The 23,963-nt window shown below is 36.3% G+C and overlaps 1 protein-coding gene across 1 annotated transcript in view; it reads right to left on the bottom strand.

Annotated features, from left to right (window-relative positions):
• LOC137924850 (uncharacterized) overlaps window positions 1–16,491 on the bottom strand; it is a 38,653-nt gene extending 22,162 nt beyond the window's left edge. The window contains exon 1 of the mRNA XM_068768229.1: window positions 16,371–16,491. Coding sequence (XP_068624330.1) covers window positions 16,371–16,491 — 121 coding nt within the window. The remainder of the gene's footprint in view (window positions 1–16,370) is intronic.
• Window positions 16,492–23,963: the final 7,472 nt, after the last annotated feature.

The raw sequence follows: 23,963 nt of genomic DNA, 5'->3' as shown, positions 1-23,963 counted from the left end.
TAATTGTAGAGAAGAATCAGGAAGAAACTCCACAAACGCTCATCTTTTAATAAAGTTCAACAATACAGATTTATACTTATAAATTTTATCAGATATAGCCTAAACGAAATCAAAATAATCAGGCGACATCACTGTCAGGGATTCTTGTCATTTAAATAATTATTTATTGAATAATTAGCCTTTTCAGTTAAATTATTTTTAATACGTAATAATGTTTTGCGGCATTTTATTAAAAAATCTGATTCCGTGTTAAACTTTGGTGCAGACAGCTTTTCGCCTTTATTTAGTTATTTAATATTCTTTATTGTACACGCTAAGATACATTTAATTAGTTTCACAATAATATACAAAAAGGTACAATGGGCGATCTTATCACACAAGGCAATCTCTTACAGACAACCATACGAGTAGTATGGAAAAGGTAAAAGTACTAATAATGGGTAGTTTACGTGTACAAAAAATGAAGAACATAGACATACATAAACATACATACATACGTATATAACATATATACTTAAAATAAATAAGGTTTTATACATATAATACAATAATAAATAAAAACATATAACTGACTTCGATCAGTATTGGTTCGATCGCACTTGCCTCAGAAAGAAACAGAAGAAGAAAAAGAAATTAATTATGAGATAGATAATTATAGTTCTAGTAAATGGTTCTTAACCATTTTCTTGAAAATAGGTAGTGAGTTAGCACGTCTTATATTCAGCGATAAATCATTCCACATTTTAATAAAGTTTAACTATACATATTTATGCGTACACACTTTGTCAGATAATTAAAGAATGCCTCCCGTTAAAAAGGAAGTTGCGTTATATTCAAATAGTAAATTATGTTATATCCGCTAAATTAACGGGATAAGATCTAAATTAGCAGCTTATTAACATATTAAGCGAAATGTTTACATTCCAATAAGCTTAAAATTGTGTAAACATTTACACACATATACCAAACACGCAACATTTAGAGCATTGTTACAGTGGTCTTGACTTATAATACAGCTTAAAATTGTATTTTATGTATTATAAAAGTGATTATAAAATAAAAAAATCCTATCTTATTAATTTGTGCGGTTTCTTACCTCAAGACGCTTTTAGAAGCTTTTATACCCTTTAAAATGAAGTATGGCATTAAATAAATGGACTTTTCCGGTCATATTTCATATGACATGACAATAGTGGGCATTATATGGATTATAATTTGAATAGATGTCCAACAGTGGACGTCAAACGCGTGAAACTTTGAGGATGATTAAATGTTACATCTAATATATAAAATTTCAATGTCACAATGTTAGTTACCGTACTCCTCCGAAACGGCTTGACCGATTTTTACCAAATTTCATATGCGTATTCAGTAGGTCTGAGAATCGGCTACTATCTATTTTCCATACCCCTAAGTGATAAGCGTTGTTCACCCTTAAATTTTTTTTTTAATTTTTGACAAAATTTTTGGTTTTTATTTTTTTATGGTACAACATACAAAAATACATACAACCCTAAATTTTCACCCCTCTACGTTTAACCCTTATTTCTTATTTGTTAATTAAATATTTTTTTCGCAAAATAACGTTTGCGAGATTAGCTAGTTACTATATATATTTATATATACACATATGGAAATAAATTATCAGTTCAGTTTTACAACATATGATATGTTTTGTTGTTATGATTATAAAACTTGAGACATCACCTATATATCTTCGATTAAGCCATCATCAAAGCTATAACCGGTTTACTTATAGATTTCTTTCGTAATTATTTCTCCATTAACATTTATAAACCGTCTTTAACCTTATTTATCCGGTTTTCATTCTTTCTAAATACAGATCTCAGTCTAATATATATTGCATTAGTGCCTCTTAATGACTTCATTGGGGTAACATACCAAAATCGCCAACCTTGGCAGGTAGATAAGCAATCGTAATGTGGTACTGAAGTACGCATTGGGGTAAAAAGTGTGAAGTATATTAGGGGGACCGGAAAGTACGTACTACTACACTTTCTTATTATAACAATTTACTTTGACATTATATTTCTTGACACTAATGTAACCTTGTCTTTTTTGATCCATGTATTTTATTCAATATTTTTATGTAGTATAGTATTAGGGAGATCGGAAAGTAATGTCGGTTTCTTAAGTTAAATTCACACGGCTACATTATTAACAAGTTTTTATTTCTAATCAACAATATATTCACCTTCGTCATCAACCTTTTGGCATCTAGTATACAAAATCAATGCCGGAGCTGTAACAAATTAATCGGTTTATCATCAGCCACTGTTCCACGATTATTTTCATAGTTTTTAATTACCACTGTGTGACCTTGTTACTCTGTGAGGTAATATACAATGATATCTAATTAAAAAAGTTTCACGATTAAACTTTCTTCAAATGAAAACTATTCAAAGTTATATGTTGGATTGTGAATCGATATCGGTCATTGCACTTTTTAATATAAATATTTAAATTTTTTTTTTCGCAACTCATTTGACAGTCTTCCGGTTCCGGTGTTGCTAGTTGATATACAGATTATACAAATCAATGATACATTAATTAATGACGATATATGTAACTATCATTACAAAAAAATGCCGACGAAAATTATACTACATTTATGTAAAAAATCAGCTATGTCTGTTATTTAAATCTTAAAAGTTATAACTTTCCTGAGAGATTCTATTAAATAATTTATTCTGGTGGTTGATTTTTAATACTTACAGCATCCGGCGATAAATATTACACATCGACCTTGGGAAAGAGACAATCGGCTAATTTCGGCACTATCTCTGTCTAACACTACCTATGTGACGTTTTGTCAGTCGTTGTATTTCGTGCGACAGAGATAACGCTCTACAAAGTCGATATTGTAATAGTGCCGTACTGTAATAACATATGATTTACGCGCCAAAATTTATTAATTAATAACAGTGACAAACACATGTATTCGTCTTTGAAATATAAAACACTCATGTATCTGATTACGCATATATTATTAAAATCCGTAACATATCTCAGACCTCTCTTGTTTACTTTAAAATCTAAAATTAAAAGTATATTATTAAACAAATCTTATATCAGATAAGAGTTTTAGGTTGATATAATCTAATAAATAAAATTTCCGTGTCACAATGTTAGTTACCGTACTCCTCCGAAATGGCTTGACCGATTTTTACCAAATTATATATGCGTATTCAGTAGGTCTGAGAATCGGCTACTATCTTTTTTCCATATCCCTGAGTGAAAGGGAAACCCCTAATTTTTTTTTAAATTATTTTACGAATTTTTTTGGTTTTTATTTTATTATGATACAGCATATAAAAATACATACAACCCTAAATTTTCACCCCTTTACGATCAACTCTTATTTTTTGTTTGTTAATTAAAAAAATTTTTTATGTAAAACAACGTTTGCGGGATCAGCTAGTAATATATATATCAAACATTTTTAAATTTCGTTTAAAAATAGCAACTGTTGAGTTTCTTGCCGGTTCTTAGCAGATCAACATTCCGTGCCGACGGCAGCTTGCTGCTTATAATGTTTAAATAATCGATTCAAAATCGAATGTAAATGTCTAATTGAATAAAGATATTTCGAATTAAATTGATATAGATTCTTACATTGATTTAGTGAAAATAGTTTCACACTGAAAAATTTTTTACTTGGACAAATGTCAAAGACACCACACTATGACGACGCATGACCCTTCTGTTCCTTAAAAAAGTGGAGCCCTATATCTATTAGATGGATGTACGTCCACTACAAGGCATAGGCCTCCGCCAAAGTCGCCAAGAATACCAATCTACTGACTAACTATGTCGTCGATTTACCGTGAGGGTCTACCTGGAGGGTCTACCTCGGGGGTCTACCTGGAGGGTCTACCTGAGGGGTGTCTACCTGGGGTGTCTACATCGGGAGTGTCTACCTCGGGTGTCTACCTCGGGTGTCTACCTCGGGGCGTCTACCTAGAGGGTCTACCTCGGGGGTGTCTACCTCCGGGGTGTCTACCTCGAGGGTCTACCTGGGGTGTCTACCTCGGGAGGGGATTCTACCCATGCCTCGTCTACCGGCTCATGGTCGGCACTCGAGAACCTTTCGGCTCCGACGGCCATAGGTTGCATGAGCGATATACCCTACTTACTGCCACTTCAGACAAAAATTCTTCGAGTTACGTCATGTTAAATTTAACTTCCTACAAAATGTATCTCATTTCAATAGATTCTTTTCGAAACGAGACCAAATTCCGAGTAGTTATAAAGATTGAGGAGGTTTTGTCTCCATAATAGCAGATGAAGGAAGAACACCCTTCCTCAGTTTCTGCAGGGGAGTCGTAGAAAATATCATAGAAATATATAAAACTTAGGTTAAAACAGTCGGCTAATAATAAATAATAATGTAAATGTGAATAATTATCAAAATAAGAAAACAAAACAAAATGTAAATGAAATGCAAAATTATGAAACTGAAGAAATGTACGTATAAATAATCTAAGTAAATATGAAATACGTTGTAACAATAAAATAGATCTATACTGTAGTGAGTAAAATAGGATGAAAAATGTTTAAGAGCGAAAGAAGGTAAAAGAAACTGAAAAATAAAGAGGGAAGTGAAAAAAATATTGCCCCGACAAAACCCTGTTCCCAACAAAATAGAGGGTTTTTTTGTTATTAATTCTATTTTGTATCGCTAGTGTTATTTTTTTTACAATATTTTTTTTTCGCTTTTACTAAACACAGACATTTGGGAGAGGGTTGCCGCTATTTGATACGGATCTTTCTTCTCCCAGCTGCGAGGCAAGACAGCGTTTAATAATTTTTACAATTTTTCTTGCACAATTTTCTCTTATAGGTAAATACAGCTAAAATCTATACATATTCACAATAAAATTTGTAAGTTTTACTCAATTATATATAAGTAGGTAAATTATTTTATTTCAAGTCGCTGTCCGAGCGCTACAGACCGTCAAAATAGAGGGTAGAACCAGAAGTGCTCAATAGTGGGGGCTAAAAATCATAATAAATAATAATAAAATAAATACATTTAAAAAACTTTTAAGTTAAACGGTTTTTTGATACCCATATTTTGGTGGTTGTGGAAAAATACGTACCTAGTCCGCCATATTGGAACGACATCCATCTTGAATTTTAAATTTTGACATAATCATCCTGTTTTACTAGTGTAACCCTTTCATTTGATACCCATACTGAGGGGGTTAAGGAAAAATATGTAATCCGCTATTTTGTATCAGCGGTCATCTTAGATTTATAATGTTATTGATTTCATTATATTGTATTGTCATCTAAATTAAATGTGTGTACCAAATCTCAGATCAATCTGACAACGGGAAGGTTCTTAAATTTCAATTTCTAATTTTGACCCATACCAATTCCGTACGGGTCGAACTAAATAAAACCGTTTAAAAATAATAAAAAAATAATTAAAGAATATCTTATAATTTTATATTTATTTAAGTATAAAATACCTCTAGACCATATCTAAAACATTGCCGTATAAACAATAAAATTTATAAACGCATAAATAATAATCCATTGAATAGATCGCTGAAGTATGCGTGAATAATGTTGATTGAGAGGCCGGTACGGTTGCATTTCAAAACTACCTTCACTTTGTTAAAGGATACATACTTCGGCACCGGAGGTGCGCCTGACCTGTTCAATGAACATCTAATCTTGTAATTAACATTCGATCTTCAAACGCAGGCAACTGTGTACAGCTTTACGAGTAATGCGTTTTAATTATCATGCAATTAATTCAAAAAAAGTTTTATATGTTTACGATTATAATTTAAAAATAAAATAATTTTAACCACAGATTAAAAAATACTAAATTACTTTGGAAATAGAAAATGTTTTGACTGTCATTTTGACGAACTAATACGTTATTAAACGGTTTTATTTAATTCGACCCGTACGGAATTTGTTTATTTGGGTCAAAATTAGAAATTGAAATTTAAGCACCTTCCCGTGATCAGATTGATCTGTAATTCGGTACACACATTTAATTTAGATGACAATACAATGTAATAAAATCAATAACATTATAAATTTAAGATGGCCGCCGATACAAAATGGCGGATTAAATATTTTTCCTTAACCCCCTCAATATGGGTATCAAATGAAAGGCTACACTAGTAAATGACGATGATTATGTCAAAATTTAAAATTCAAGATGGACGCCGTTCCAATATGGCGGACTAGGTACATATTTTTCCACGACCACCATAATATGGGTATCAAAAAACCGTTTAATAGATATATATAGATTTTGTTCGTACAGTAACGAGATATACATACATTCTCAGGTTCTATGGCCTTTGCTAAATTTAATATTAGTAAAATTTTAAATGTGTCAGAGTTTTAAAAAATCGATTGCTCAAATTTAATAATTCAACTATGTTCACTATATTTAAAAAATTTTACAAGTTTTTTTTTTAATCCAATTTAGGCTTTAAGTAAGTTTGCTGTATATTCTGAATCGTGAACTAAATAAAATATTTTACATATAAGATTAAAAGTATAGCATGGTATAAAAAATACGAAAAGAAAATTAATTAGTAATAATTAAACTAAGAAGAAATAAAACTAGAATTAATGTAAAAGTTAATAATAGTCGTTTATTGTTTATATAAATGAAAAAATTAATACATAAGGATATGAAATTAAAAGTTGAAATAAATAAAAGAATTCTATGTAAAAGGTCTCTGCCAATTGGCAACAGAATTGAACAAGAAGGTTGTGAGTAGCGAAAAAAAATGTCAAAAGAAAAATCTACCCTACTTCTAGACATATAAGATTTATACTTAGAAAATTTATATTGTTTTTCCAATGAAAGCCTCTTCAAACCTCCTCACAGGTAGATCTGGATAAAATCCGTGCTTAGCTGATTATAACTTGACAATATAAATATTGTCACAAAATTTCAAACCTTTTAACTTTATAGTTCCAGACATATTATGATGAGTCAGTACATAGAAAATCTTTTATACATATAAGATGATTTATTATAGATCGTTTGCTATGAATTAATAAAGAAAATTCGTTTTAAAAATTGTAATCACTACATATTAAAATTAATTACGATGTACTATCTATCCCTGTATATATAAAAACACCTAAAATATTTTACACAGATTAAAACATATAACAGAGTACAAAAAATTTCATAATAAACTTCATTTATACGTGTATAAATGCCACAAAACTGGGACAAACTATTAAGAACGTATTACGTATACAGAAGGCAATAAAGTTTAAACTGCAGTTATCTTAATACATTATTAACCTATAAAGGTTAATCGTTGAGAAATTGTTGGATATGATTTTAATCAAACTATCTTTTGCTTGGAATATTTTATTCTGTCGAAAAAGAGATTTAAAAGGTATAAGTTCCATGAATTGGTCCGAGAATAGATCAAGGAACATGTCATCATTATTTCAGACAACACGCCCACAGCTGGGCATAGGCTTTCCCTAAAGATCTCCAATAGACGATATTCCTTCCTATCTTTATTTCACAGGAACCTTTCGTTCCATGAACTCATTACCGATGAAGCTGTAAAAGCCTGAAGGGTAACTATACTAACATCTTTCAAAACAATGGCAGTAAGAGAAGATAAAAATCTTTGGACATACAGAACCCAAAACATTTTTAATCGTTATAAATATGTATATAGACCATTCCGATAGATTTATCGATGAAGAAATGATATGTTAATTCCTTATTAGTTTGGTGATTACGATAAAATATACGAATATTGCTAAATTCGACAGTTAAGCTATTTTAATACATTAGTATAATACGTTAGTAAATGTAATACTGTGATCAAAAAGTAAGATGAATTTGTTTAAAAAATGTAAATTCTTTATTTATTCTTCAAAATAATCCACGTATAATAAAATCCACTTTTGTCAACGATTTTCCCAGTCCAGGAAACGATCTGGATAATCTTTTTCCGGTTTAGCCTTCAAGACCTTCTTCGATCGTGTAAAAACATCGTCGCCGCATTGGCCTTTTGAATTTGCTGAATAGCCAGAAGTCGCACGGAGCCAATTCGGCGAACACGGTAGTTGCGGAATGGTTTTTTTTTTATTAAATCTAATTTGTATCGCTATTGTTTTTTTTTTACAATATTTATTTTTCGCCTAAACTAAACGCACACAGTTGGGAGAAGGTTGCCGCTATTTGATACGGATATTCCTTCTCCCAGCTGCGAGGCACGACAGCGTTTTATAATTTTTTACAATTATTCTTACACAATTTTCTCTTATGGGTAAATACAGCTAAAATTTATACATATTAACAATATAATTTGAAATACTCAATTGTATATTAGTTGCTACATTATTTTATTTCAAGTCGCTGCCCAAACGCTACAGACCGTTAAATGCCTTGAGATTTAGGACAATGTGCCGGGCCAACTCATCAAAAGATTCTGCTGTAGATTTTTTCTTGAGAAGGTCCGGTAAGTTGAACGGAGGTATATTAAGGTTTACACATAAAGTCACGTGGTTACGTCTTTTGGATGCGAATCGGGAGCAGTGTCCGAGTAAGTGATCAAAAGTCTGTACTGTGGAGTCGTCACATGAGCAAGTTTCATTATCGATTATTTTAAAACGGTGCAGGTACTGCTTGCAGTACTCGTGCCCGCTTAGTAGTTGTGTCAGATGGAGAGATGTTTTGATGAGTTTTCGCAGTTTGTTTATGTCGGTGAGTTTCGAAAGGAGTCTTATGGTATGTCGATCCTGAGCCGAGCTCTCGTATCTAGCCTGCCAAATGCGGTTGTGTTCAGCGCGGTTTGCGCTCTTCACGAAACTCATTGGGAAGTAGACATAAGCCGGTGGAGAGTGCATTGCGGCAGCACTCTTTGCTGCCAAGTCGGCTGCCTCGTTACCGACGACGCCTGTGTGGCTTTTGACCCATGTAAAGTGTAATATAGCTGGCGCGCGTGCGTGTATCTGAGTGTAAATTTGTGTGACGATGGGGTGGGTGTTGCTTCTATTCTGCAGTGCGGCGATGGCCGATTGTGAGTCCGTGTGAATTGTGTATGTGTTCGGGTATGTTGAACTGACCCACAAACAGGCTTTCGAAATGGCGAGAAGCTCGGCTTGAAAGACCGAGCAAAACGAGTGAAGTCAGTTGCGGAATGGTAGAGTCGAGTTTTTGATGCTTTTTTTTTTAAAAAAAAATTAAGCTATTTTCGCACCAATCGAGACTTGACGCGTTTATCAGAATTAAAATTTATTACAAAAACACGAGTAACACGAAATAATTATACTTGTTGACAAACAGACAGGTAAATATTATAGTCCAGGGAAAAAAAAACTTGTCTTCCTAATATTCGGGAGTTTTAAATGACAATTTCATCTTACATTTTGATCACAGTACAGTACCCGGCGATAAATATTACACATCGACCTTTGGAAAGAGACAATCGTCGGCTTCGTAGAGCACTATCTCTATCCCACACTACGTATGTGACGTTTTGTCAGTCGTATTTCGTGCGACAGAGATAACGCTCTACGAAGCCGAAATTAGCCGATTGTCTTTCCAAACGTCGATGTGCAATATTTATCTCTGGGTACTGTCTATATATTCATATACAGTATGTTTCTCAGATAAACTTTTTATATTTTTTAAATAGAATATAAAGAAAAAGTTTTTACCGTTTAATTTATCAAAACGGAAATACTGGTCAAAATCTACCTTCAAAATTATAATATGTAATTAAACCTATATTTATAATATGTATTAAACCTTTCTTATTATTAGTATATATGTTATATACATATGTATGTATATTTAAGTATGTATGTCTATGAATGTTTATGTATATTTATGTTCATTTGTTTGTGAATATGTATTTTTTTGTACACGTGAATTACCCTTTATAAGTACTCTTATCTTTTCCTTACTATGGTTGTCTGTAAGAGATTGCCTCGTGTGATAAGACCGCCCATTGTACTTTTCTGTATATTATTGTATCTGTATATTATGTATCTTATCGTGTACAATAAAGAATATTAAATGAAAATAAATAAAATAAAAAAGAATCAATAGATAATCTAAAATTAAATGAAAGAATTTAGTTCTATAGTAACGCAGTGCTAGACGTCCACAAGGAGAGACGATGTCCAACAGTGGACTTACGGCTGAAATGATGATGATATAAATAAATAAATAATTCATTCTAAAACATATTTTATTTACTTCTCTTTTATATTCTACATGTAGAGAATTGCAAGCCAATTACTTCGACAGAAAAATCTTTCGTGTCATATAGTTAAAGACAACCATTACACAATTTAACTGAAATAGTTAGTTATCGATCAAGCATGAAGTTACCTAAATACGTCGATTGGTCATCGCATACTTTTGCGAGTTATTAATACTTTGGTTTTGAAACACACAGTACGACCACTTCGCAAGGACGACCCATCCGTTCGGTAATGTATACGGTTTGAAAATGAAAATTAAATTCTTCGTAGCGTGTATTTACGTGATGAAACTACTTTGTTGCTAATGTTGAACGTAACGGGTGTTTCTTGCTAAACGATAATTGAATTGTTATTGTGAAAATTACGTCGTAAAAATTTTTGTAATTATATTTAAGGGAGATTCAAATGCGGTGCAGTTTTGAGATCAAGACACACTCTCTATTATCCAGACAATAAGGTAGCTTAGAAATAGAGCTTACAATACCGAACTTAAATTTGAATACCGGTTTTTTCATATTTGAAATATCTATATACCCGTATTAAAACCGGTATTATTGATAAAAAAATTATTTGTTATATTTTTACTTACCTCTGTTGTTATATTGACTTGTTAATAAATTGTAAATGAAATGTAATAAATATTGTTTTGACATGAGTAAATAGTATTTATTTTATTAAATAGAGAGTAGGAGTAGATAGATACAAAAAAACGTGCAATTAAAAAAAGTACATATTAAATTCTATGTTACATTTTACATATAATAGGCTCATATGGCATTATATAATTAAAAAGCAAAAAATATAATTAAATTTAAAGTATTTATGATAAAATATTAATAACTTGCGTTTTGTATGCATAATGTTATACCAAAATACCGGGATTTTTACATAGATACCGGTTTTTAATATCGGACAAAAATCGATCCCGGAATCCCGGTATTGTAAGCCCTACTTAGAAATCAATTCGCAGTAAGTCATAAACAGTATTTGTAATGAATCTGTAGAATAAAAGCCTTCGAGGCTGTACCTTAATACGAAACCTTCTGGGAGGCTCTAGCGCTAAGTCAATGCATGTCGCGCGCGAACAAAAAAAAGTATTTGTGTGTATACATCTAACGATATATTTATATAAATAATTTAGATATTTTGATGAAAATTTTGATAATTAGCACAGTGAGGTGATGAGGAAATTCTGCGGAAGAACCAAGGTTACTAGCTCAATGTATTGCTTGTCTGCGGCAGCGGGTCAAGCATATTGCTATTGCTAAGTAAGAAAGGGACCAAAATTTAGCCACTTCCGCACATGCAGTGGTAGTCGTGCAATGAAATGTACCACCCGCCAGCCCGCTGATAAATGCGTATGCGGCAAACAATGCGAATCACACAACCGCCACCACCAAATTACTCAACACGTGTTTCACCCCTCCACGGAGCATCTTCAGGAGTTATGTTACACCGATTAGTGCCAAACACAGAGTCAATGTGACAAATGTGAAACACGATCAGCGGGCTGGCGGGCGGTGCATTTCATTGCACCACTACCACAGCATGTGCGGAAGTGGCTAAATATTGGTCCTTTTCTTACTTAGGATGGACTTCCGCGAGGTAACGCCTGTCTCCATTAAATATTGCTATTGCAATCAACAACCGCTGGGGCCTAGAGGTTATAGTGGTTACCACGAGTGGACTTACGACTTCGTCAAGATCCCGGAAAGAAACTGGGCATGGGCAAGCTTATTTAGTAGCCATCTATCGACTGACAACGATAACAGTTAGATATTTACTGTGACAAAGGTATTTAAAAAAAGTGACAATCACAATTTTTTTTAAATTTCCTTTTCGAGCGTTTAAACAAAAAGAGTTTTACGTTTATCAATAAATCTAATATCAGAATATACACCTTGACATTGTAATGCGGTGACAGGTTCAAGTTATCAATGACGAAACGGAATTGTAAAGAATAATTGTTATATTATTATTCATTACTACATGTTCTGCGTTATTGGATCAAGTTCGTTCCTTTTAGATCAGAGTTCCTCAAACTTTTTTGTGTCGTAGACCCCTTGCCATGTTTTTCCGTGTTGGGTAGACCCCCTACTTACCTGATATTGATTTCCTGTAAGTTTCTAACAGTGTACTGTAGTGAAGTTTAGTGTTAAAAACTTAAAACGTAAAAACACATGTTAATTTATACATTTATTAATTGAATTTAAATTAAAACTACTCAAAATAAAATTTTGTATCTGTTATGTAAAATATACGTAACACTAAATAAACATAAAATAAACTATAAATAAAATAACATAAGCAATAAGTTAATATTTTAGTGAGAAGAATGAACCTGATGCTTTAATAATAAATTATCAACATTTGGCGTCAATCTTGTAAGGGTTAATCTTAAAACTCCTCGGCTAATGATGTCCAGTCTGTGGACCCCTGTTTACATTTCATGGACCCCCAAATTTTTTTTCGCTGACGTAGATCCCTTGCAGGTTGTCATAGACCCCTAGGGGTCGATATAGACCACTTTGGGATCACTGTTTTAGATCATAGAAGTTCACTGCAAGGATTAGGCATTCCCTAAGATATCTATGAGAGATATATTACTCGACACACTCGGCAAGTGGATTGGCAATCGCAGTGTGGTATTATGGTACGCAGAGGACGATGCTGACCAACCTCTGTAAACGTTTTTGTGAGCAGTGACCATCCTATATAATTAATACAAAGTTTGAATTATATAAGATTGTATACCAAGAATTTAACCCGCACACTACTAATATTCTGTTTCTAATATTTCAAATGTTATTAATTAATATATGGTGCAAAAATCAATGGTTTCAAAAATAATAAATACAATAAGCGGCGATAAATATTGCACATCGACTTTTGGAAAAAATCGGCTAATTTCGGCTTCGTACAGCGTTACCTCTGTCGTATGTCAAACTGAATACCTATAATCGCAAGTCCTAGTCCACAAGGCTCTATTTCTATGCACAAAGAAACACACACGCACACACACACAAACTCACGCACACACACACGCGCACACACACACACGCGCTCGCGAGCACACGCACACGCGCGCGCACACACACAAACACATATATATGTATATATAAGGTTTCTTTTCTAATTATGTTATTAATTGTAATTGTAAAGCATTCGTATTAGTTTAAATCGTGAGTGATTATTCATCATCGAAGAGAAATCCAACGGAGCGTACCGGAAAAGCCTAATCCGGCATAGGTCGCAACATCTTACATAATTCTCTCGCACACGGCGCGGATCCGTTACATTTTGATATAACAATTAAACGTTCTCAAAACATGAGATACTGCTGACCCGGTTTCGGGTAGACGGTGTTATGTAATTCTAGATTTCAGTTTTTTTTATAATATTCTAATTGTTTATGCGTTACTATCACGGATAAGATTCGACTTTATTTCTTTTTTATTCTATATCGCGACTATCTAGGGATGAACAGGGTGTTTTATTGTGTTAAATAAGTTTCTATTTTTATATACTATTTTTCTTTACTATTTTTTACACTCTGGTTTACCTGTCTCCTTTACATCACAGTACAGTTTTATCAATCATATTTGTTTTCCTCCTTTTTATCTGTCTTATCTGGATTCAAATTTTCATTTAATCTAAATAAAAGTTTCTCGAAGTTAAACTTAGAACAATTTATAGTCATATATATATATATATATGACAACCAATTTTCATAGTTATGTTGATAACCTTGATATTTCTGTTCGTTTATGATTTAATATTGCAGCGAAGCTCTGTATATAGCTCTGTCCATTCCTCTCCGAATGACCCTAGATCTTACTAGACCTTATAAGGTCCATTGTAAGCGACCACATCGCAGAGCCATAATTCAACAGCGGTTCATTGTAATTTATATGTAACTAGCTGTGCCCGTGGCTTCGTCCGCGTGGAAATTAACAAAAAGAAATATTTTTTTTCGATTAAGAATTCTTCTCAAATAAAAGTTGCCAAAGTATCTTCTTATCATATCAGATACCTGCCAGTATAAGTTCTGTAAAAATTGGTTCAGTCATTTCAGAGATTGACCGGAACAAACAGACGAAAAATAGAAAAAAAAATGTTATTTTGGTATATGCACCGGATATATATTAATATCTTATTATTATTATTATTTTCAGGAGATTCATGCCCACTGCAGGGCATAAACCATCACCAACGCCACGATGATACGCGACATACTGTGACACACACGCCTACCGCCTCGTGGTCTTCACTCGAAAACCTTTAAACCTCAACGACGATCTTTACTCCAGACGAGCAATTCTCCGATCTAGCAGAAGAACCAAGATCACTTTGGTTCTTCTGCTCTTCATTTCTAATTCGATCTCGCAGAAACCTTACCTTTGTAGTAGATCCAACTAATCGGAGGCCTAGCGACGAGCGATTTGCCTCCTCCACTTTCACTCCAGACGAGCAATTCTCCGATCTAGCAGAAGAACCGAGATCACTTTGGTTCTTCTGCTCCTCATTTCTAGTTCGATCTCGAAGAAACTTTACCTATGTCGTCGATCCAACTAATCGGAGGCCTAGCGACGAGCGAATTGCCTCGTCCACTTTCACTCCAGACGAGCAATTCTCCGATCTAGCAGAAGAACCGAGATCACTTTGGTTCTTCTGCTCCTCATTTCTAGTTCGATCTCGCAGAAACTTTACCTATGTCGTCGATCCAACTAATCGGAGGCCTAGAGTAGAGCATTCTGGCTCGTCCACTTTCACTCGAGACGAGCAATTCTCCGATCTAGCAGAAGAACCAAGATCACTTTGGTTCTTCTGCTCTTTAATTCTAATTCGATCTCGCAGAAACCTTACCTATGTCGTCGATCCAACTAATCGGAGGCCTAGAGACGAGCGATTTAGCCTCGTCCACTTTCACTCTTAAAGAGCAATTCTTCGAGCTACGTCAGTTATATTGGTTCTTCTACTATCTCCTCATTTCTCATTCGATAACGCCTTAGAATGTTTGTTATAATCATTCATATACACTGACATTGTAATTTTATTTGTTTAGATTTTTTTGAGGACATGCGATTTATTTGTTTGTAACATTAGCAGTACCTGTAGATTCAGAACTTAATAGGACAGAAATGTATGGAATCTTATGAAAACATTTAAATACAGCTTCAATGAACTTTGTACGGGGGTATATATTGTTAGCAATCGAAAGTTGCGTACCTTGAACAAGTTACGGTCAAAGCGCGCGTTCGTGTCGTTTATTGTCCTCACTGATATATCATTGTTTTTAAACTCACGACATAACAGCCAGTTCTTGTGTCGAGACTAAAATAGATTTCACTGCATTTAGTTTTTTATTTTTTTTTGAGTTAAAACTTTTTGCGAAAAATTCAACATGACTTTTTTACTAATACTGGCGCACATATTGTTATGATGGTAAATAAAAATTGTTAAATTTAATTATAAACAAATTAACGTTCCGACCTAGTAGCTTATTACTCATAATTTTAAAATACGTTTCAAAAGTACATTAACATTTCTACTCGAACAAAGATAATTTGAAATTCGAATTTAAATTAATTTTTAATTTGCTATTTTTTTTTATTTTAATTTGGTTAACGACACATTATTAGCTTCTAAAGTGAAATAAATTGAGTTTAGAGATAAATAAAATAGAATTTACAATAACAATAATTTACATATAATGATTAATACATACATTGTTAAATATCTGGAGTATAACGTAATAAAATGTTTGACTTATTTAGAATTTCTATTACAATAATTCTAGCTGTTTATTGTGGCCCAGTGGTAGAGGGATAGGTGTTGTAGTGATCTCACTAACACTAGTCACTTTATTTAAATTGTTATTTGTCAAAAATTTTATTTACATTTATTTTAATAAAAAAGATTTTATTTACATAACCTAAACACCTAAATTAATTTAAATTATATCTACTTGTAATTGTTTATATGTATTCAATAAATAAATATTCTAGGGTCAAACTGACATTGTACGCAACATTTATTTTAGCAGTCTAGCTGCGACATTTGCTTGCCGGCCGGCTATGTAGGTCACGGCCCGCCGCGCCCGCGCAACCCCCGCTCACGCAGTGCAGCGGCTGCGCCGGCGCGGAATCCAGTCCCGGTACGATTGTGACGCGGAGTGCACGTCAGTTTGCCCCTCAACTTTCTCGACAAATACGTTGGTTTTAGTATAAGTTTTCCCATTCTGCCCTCGCACCTTCTATTATTCAAAAAAGCTTGCTACGTACCCACGCACGCATGCTTTAGTGGTGACCACCTTTGGAACAAAATGGCGAATGAGGAGAACAAGAACAAAGGATCGGATGAACACGTGCTGAATCGCGTCGCGGTAAAGGTACCGCCGTTCTACGCGGCAAAGCCAAAACTGTGGTTTGCGACGTTGGAGAGCCAGTTTGTTTTAGCTAACATAACGTCCGATGCAACAAAGTATCATCATGCAGTCTCACAGCTGGAACCGCAGTATGCGGAAATCGTCGAAGATATTGTTGAGGGCCCGGCCGCGACGAACAAATACGAAACCCTGAAAAATAAACTCGTCAAGCGGTTGTCTGCGTCTCGGGAGCGACAGGTACAGCAATTGCTTCACCAGGAAGAGCTAGGTGACAGCAAGCCATCACAGTTCCTGCGTCGGTTAAAGAGCCTGGCCGGTTCTGGTGTACCGGATGATCTGCTCAGAACCCTCTGGGCCAGTCATCTGCCTAGCAGTGTGCAGCCCATCATCGCGTCTCAGGCCAAAATGACGCTGGATGAAGTCGCCGAGCTCGCAGATCAGGTACTAGATGCGGTGTCACCGACCTCTCAGGTTGCAGGAATTTCGGGTACGTCTTCTGGTGGATCTAGTGAGATAGCCGCATTGACCCGACAAATACAAGCATTGACGGAAAAAGTCGACCGTATGTCGCGGTCAAAGTCAAAAAATCGGAATTTCTCAAAACGTCGAGGTCGTTCATCAGCATCATCCACTAGGTCTCACTCAAACTATAGAAAGTTCCCAATCTGTTGGTACCATAGCAAGTTCGCGGACTCAGCAAATAAGTGTGTCAAGCCCTGCGATTTTACGGGAAACGCAAAAGGCAGTCGGTGATGGCGGCCGACGACTGCTCGACTACCGGTCGCCTATTCGTCACGGATAAACGAACTAAACTACAGTTATTAGTCGATACAGGAAGTGACTTGTGTGTGTTTCCCCGTAAATATTTAAAACAATATCGCTCAAAAACAAATTTCGAGTTGTGTGCTGCGAATGGCTCAATTATTCACACTTACGGTTTTTACAACTTAGTGCTTAATCTAGGCTTACGCCGTGACTTTCCTTGGAATTTTATTGTAGCTGACGTTACGAGGGCGATAATAGGCGTTGATTTCCTTTCACACTACAATATTATGGTAGATGTACGAAACCAGCGACTCATCGATGGCGTCACAACGCTCGCGACTGTAGCGTCACTCGCGAATACTAACGAGAGTATTTCTTCGGTGAAGGTGGTATCTGGTCACTCGGTGTATCACGACATACTTGCCAAATTCCCTGAAGTCACTCGCCCACACGGCGTTCATCGCACACTAACTCACAACACAGTTCACCACATCCGCACTACACCTGGGCCACCGGTCTCTTGCACACCACGCAGGATTGCGCCTGATAAACTTAAGATTGCCAAGTCGGAGTTTGAGGCTATGTTGCAGAACGGTACCTGCCGTCCTTCAGAGTCTGCATGGGCTTCACCCCTCCACCTAGCCCCCAAGAAGGACAACGGGTGGCGTCCTTGTGGGGATTACCGCATGCTGAATGCCCGAACTGTACCCGACAGGTACCCCATCAAACACATACACGACTTTTCCCATTGTTTGTCAGGTTGCACAATCTTTTCTACCATTGACCTGGTAAAAGCCTACAACCAGATCCCCGTGCATCTGGATGACATCGCGAAGACAGCCATCACGACGCCGTTCGGTCTGTACGAATTTCCTTATATGACGTTCGGACTTCGTAATGCCGGACAGACGTTTCAGCGCTTCGTCGATGAGATGCTACGAGGCCTGGATTTCACCTACGCTTACCTAGACGATTTTCTTGTATTTTCTAGGGACCAGAAGACGCACGAAGATCACTTGCGACAACTTTTCGCCAAGCTGAAGCAGTACGGCATGGTCGTCAATACGGCCAAATGTGTGTTTGGCGCGCCGGAAGTCACTTTTTTGGGCTATCGCATTTCAGGTAAAGGTACCACACCGCTGCCGGCGAAGGTTGAGGCGATCAAGGTTTTCCCTGTCCCTAAAACAGTGAAAGAACTTCGTAGGTTCCTCGGGATGGTAAACTTTTACCGCAGGTTCATCCCAAGTGCAGCTTCACAACAAGCTCCTCTCAACGCGCTTCTCACAGGATCAGTGAAAGGCTCACATCCTGTTGATATCACTGGACAGTCGCTCGAGGCTTTTGAGACATGTAAAGAAGGCCTATGTCAGGCCGCCTTGCTGGCTCATCCCAGCTGTGACGCTAGATTAGCGCTTGTCACCGACGCGTCCGATAAGGCTATTGGCGCCGTCTTGCAGCAGCAGTCGAGGAACTATAGGTCGTGGGAGCCACTAGCATTTTTCTCTCGTGGGCTGAGTTCTTCTCAGCAAAAATACTCGCCCTACGACCGAGAGCTGCTCGCCGTATATGAAAGTATAAAATACTTTCGCCACATGCTCGAGGCCCGAGTCTTCACGGTCTATACAGACCATAAGCCGCTGATTTATGCTTTTCACAATAGGAAAGAAAACTGCTCGCCCAGACAGTTCCGGCACCTGGATCTGATCGCGCAGTTTACCACCGATATACAGCACATATCCGGTAAAGACAATGTGGTGGCTGATACCCTCTCGCGAGTTGCAGAAATTTCCCAGCCAGTAGATCCGGAGCAGCTGGCAGTCGCTCAGCACTCCGATCCAGAGCTCACTCAATTCGCAGAAGGCTCCACGTCACTGTGCCTGAAAAAACTTAAGGTTCCAGGCTGCCACACGGAGCTGTTCTGCGACGTCAGTACCAACGTGGTACAGCCCTTCGTCCCCAAGATGCTACGGAGACGGGTATTTGAGAGCCTTCATTCTCTCAGTCACCCCGGGGCTAATGCAACAGCCAAACTAGTCTCCGAGCGTTACGTGTGGCCAGAGGTAAAAAAAGATTGCAGGAGCTGGGTGCGAACGTGTTTAGCGTGTCAGCGTTCGAAAATTACACGCCACACAAGCGCTCCCGTTGGCACCTTCAAACTTCCTGCAGCTCGTTTCAAGTTCGTCCATATCGACCTGGTAGGACCATTGCCTCTGTCACAAGGTTTTAGGTATTGTCTCACCGCCATCGACCGCTTTACGCGTTGGCCTGAGGCAATTCCTTTGGCAGATATTTCAGCCGAGACAGTGGCACGAGCCCTACTCAGTGGCTGGATATCCCGATTTGGTTGTCCTGCTGACATAGTTACCGATCGTGGCAGGCAGTTTGAATCCGCGTTATTTAAGAATCTTTCACGCATTTCTGGATTCAACCACCGCCGCACCACAGCTTATCATCCGGCCTGCAATGGTCTCGTGGAAAGATTCCATCGACAGTTGAAGTCTGCCATAGTCTGTCACGGTGATGGGAATTGGGTAGAATCTCTCCCGCTTGTTTTGTTGGGTGTTCGAAGTGCCTACAAGGAAGACCTGCACGCTACCTCAGCCGAGCTAGTATATGGCGAACCACTACGCCTGCCAGGTGAATTTTTTGACTCAAAGGCAGACTATACCCTAGACTTGATGGAGTTTACGTCAAGACTACGGAGTATAATTCAGAGCTTGAAGCCTTCACCTGCAGCTCGCCATAGTGGTACGCGTCCGACGTTCGTTTTTAAGGAGTTAGCCACTTGCAGTCACGTATTCTTGCGTGACTGTACTGTCGGCGGTACCTTAAAACCCGCGTATACCGGACCGTACGAGGTGCTTCAGCGTGACGATAAAGTTTTCGCTATCCTGGTCAATGGTAAAAAAGTCACAGTATCGGTAGACCGAGTTAAGCCCGCTTACATACTACGTGACACAGACACCACTCCATGCACACCTACTAAACACACAACACACACAGCAACACATTCAACTAATTCCACTCTTACAACACAGACACAATCACATGACACACGCAAACACGATACAAAAACACATGTGACACGCTCAGGAAACCAGAGCTCACCAGATCCTGAGAAAAATACTCACACTACGCGATCTGGACGGAAAGTAAGGTTTCCTAACTATTATCGCCCTTGACGGTCTCAAGGGGGGGCTGATGTAGTGATCTCACTAACACTAGTCACTTTATTTAAATTGTTATTTGTCAAAAATTTTATTTACATTTATTTTAATAAAAAAGATTTTATTTACATAACCTAAACACCTAAATTAATTTAAATTATATCTACTTGTAATTGTTTATATGTATTCAATAAATAAATATTCTAGGGTCAAACTGACATTGTACGCAACATTTATTTTAGCAGTCTAGCTGCGACATTTGCTTGCCGGCCGGCTATGTAGGTCACGGCCCGCCGCGCCCGCGCAACCCCCGCTCACGCAGTGCAGCGGCTGCGCCGGCGCGGAATCCAGTCCCGGTACGATTGTGACGCGGAGTGCACGTCAGTTTGCCCCTCAACTTTCTCGACAAATACGTTGGTTTTAGTATAAGTTTTCCCATTCTGCCCTCGCACCTTCTATTATTCAAAAAAGCTTGCTACGTACCCACGCACGCATGCTTTAGTGTTATATAATTCACACTTTGTGCATTAATTATACAGGATTGTAACTAAGAAAAGGACCAATATTTAGCCACTTCCGCACATGCAGTGGTAGTCGTGCAATGAAATGCACCGCCCGCCAGCCCGCTGATAAATGCATATGCGGCAAACAATGCGAATCACACAACTACCGCCGTTAATCTACTCTAAACGTGTTTCACCCCTCCACGTGGCATCCCTAGGCATGTTTTTTTATGGCCTCCGCTATGGGAGACCTCTCGTACCCCTAATTAGTTGGGATCAGGGTCTTTGTTTACAATTAAGTTTTTCAGATCTTTCATCTTGATTCTTCACTCACTGTCATACTTCTAAATTTCTCCCCAGGAGATGTTAGACCGACCAGTGCCAAACACAGAGTGAGCTTAGTCCTAATGTCTCATGTGAAGTTTTTGCTGTTAGCCTTGAGGCATTTACAGCTTCAGCTTCGGAAACGAGTTCACGGTTCCTCCGTCCGTCACCGCTCTGCCATTTATATGCTACGTCCCCCCCACTACCACTCAAAGTCACGTGACCGATCACGTGATTTTTTTTTTGCTTAGCATACGCGTAAGTTATATGCGATTTTACGTAGTAGATGAGTGATTTGAGTAAGTATGTTAGTAAATTCGTAATAATGGAGAGTAGGAAACATTCAACTGCTCGTTAAATATGGTTCCAATACCCCCATGTCTTATTTCTAACCGTTCCAAGGCGTTCACCTGTAATCCTTTGTTACAGGTATGTAGTATCATAGGAATGACCGTCTGGTAAACTATGTCCCGACTCTAATAAGTGTTTAGCGAAATGAGATCTTCCAGGACGATCATTCCTATACGCGGAAATGTGTTCTTTATAACGGATGTTGTTCTTAGTAGCTAAAAGGAAATGGAACAAAAAAAAACAGATTTAAAGATTAAACAATTTATATAAAGGAACAAGAGACGGTCTTATCGCTCGAGGCGATCTCTACCGTACAGCCTTTTGATGGAAATATGAGATATGAAGGAAAGAACGAGCGTGTATAATAAATATAATTAAAATATACAACATACTTCAAAGTGTAATACATACACATACACTCATAAATACTTTTTGATTTGATTGTGAATATATGCACACATATATATAAATATGTAAACATAAATTCACAATAAAATTTTAACGTATCGCATAGTGTTTGTAGATCCTTATAAGAAAAAGATTATCCTTGCATACTATATAAAAAAAAACTCTAAAAAGGAGAGAAAAACACGCGGCGTGCCGAGCGACTGGCATAGCTTTTGCGACGGTACTATTTATTTCAACTCGCTCCAACAATGATCAATAATTGATAATTTTTACTACATACAGCTTACCCGTCGATTTTTACAACAACGAAAAATGTTAAAGCGACTACGAAAAACAATTTGGCTGGAAAGGAAACTTTACGAAGTGAATAAAAGAGAATGGACTAGAAAAGAAGAAATAAGAGAAATGGTTAAAATAGTTAAGTCTTTTAAAGTTAACGAACAAAGATCAAGGGCAAAACATACCCGTGTTCTGTCCTCGCTCTTTATGTTAATGCATTACAAAGATTACGTCATGTCATTACTAGCTTACTACCATACGTATATTCATTGGTGTAATTAAAAAAAATGTCAAAAACATTCGTCCGCTATGGGTACTAGACTAAATGATTTCAAAGAAGATAGCACACATTGAGAATGATGCGTTCGTGTCCAGGCTATTCCAGTGTTTATAGAATTATGTCATTTTGAATTATTAAAAATAAAGCACAATCCCCTTTATCTGAACCTGTGGTATATTAAACTTGACGTCAACAAGAGTAATAAATCCATGGAATGTAGAAATTTTTGGAAATCGAATTTGATCTAGATTCAGATTCAGGATCAGGTTCAGGTTTAAGTTCAGGTTCTGGTTCAGATTTAGATATAGATTTACAATTTGAATTTATATTAGAATTTGTATTAAAAGCATTATGTCATATGAATAACTTTTATAGGGTAATACTGCTGGTAAGGATGTAATTTTAGTCATATACAAGAGAGCTTTTCTTGCAATGTTTAATATAAAACTATCCTGAGAAATATTTTCTCAGGAAACATTATGATGTTCTTGTCTATGTGCACACTATTAATATATATGAGCAATATTACGATGTACATGAGGTCAACACTTAAAGTGAACCCGTTACAAAATATATAAAAAAATTGTAGTATTTATTTCCTAATAGGAAGTATCGAAAAAAGTCTAGATGCTAGCTTAGTTTGTTTTACTATACCGTAGACAAGTTCAACCGTTATTGATCAAAGTAAATCCACGTTTTAAACGACGTTTTTGTCCCAATTACATTACATTTACACAAACGAACACAGATAAGTAAAAGTATGATATGTAAATTGATCTATATTTAACTCAATCTTTTTCTGTTTAAGCTTATTACAATAATTTAAATTTAGTTCAACATTAATTGATCTAAAAATAAAACGAAATGTTTCCATATTCGTCTGATCATTGGATCTCGCAACATATATTTATAAATAACATGTACAGCATTATCTGTCTCGTCCATATATGACCAATATGACCTAGAAATTACAACATCTTGAAGGTCCAAAAGGAGACGTAGAAGTGTTTAATTAAAAAATTACTAATAGAAATAAACTGGCCATAAATAAAAATAAAAAAAATAAACAAAACATAACTTTTGAATTTGGTATATGTCATTTTAATATGATTGTTCATTGTGTTTTCTTAATTTCGCGCCAATATATAGCAAAATATTTTGTGATATTAAAATGGAGGGAGGTGATGAAGAGACAATCGCTGTGGTACATGAAGTAGGTATGTCACAAATATAATTTTTAAATTCCT

The sequence above is a fragment of the Battus philenor genome, unplaced genomic scaffold, assembly GCF_028537555.1.
Source record: "Battus philenor isolate CCGP_79_NKW_IND1 unplaced genomic scaffold, ilBatPhil1.0.hap1 SCAF_25, whole genome shotgun sequence".
NCBI classification, from domain to species: domain Eukaryota; kingdom Metazoa; phylum Arthropoda; class Insecta; order Lepidoptera; family Papilionidae; genus Battus; species Battus philenor.
Note: the sequence above shows the minus strand (reverse complement) of the source record. Positions and strands in the feature narration are given on the sequence as shown.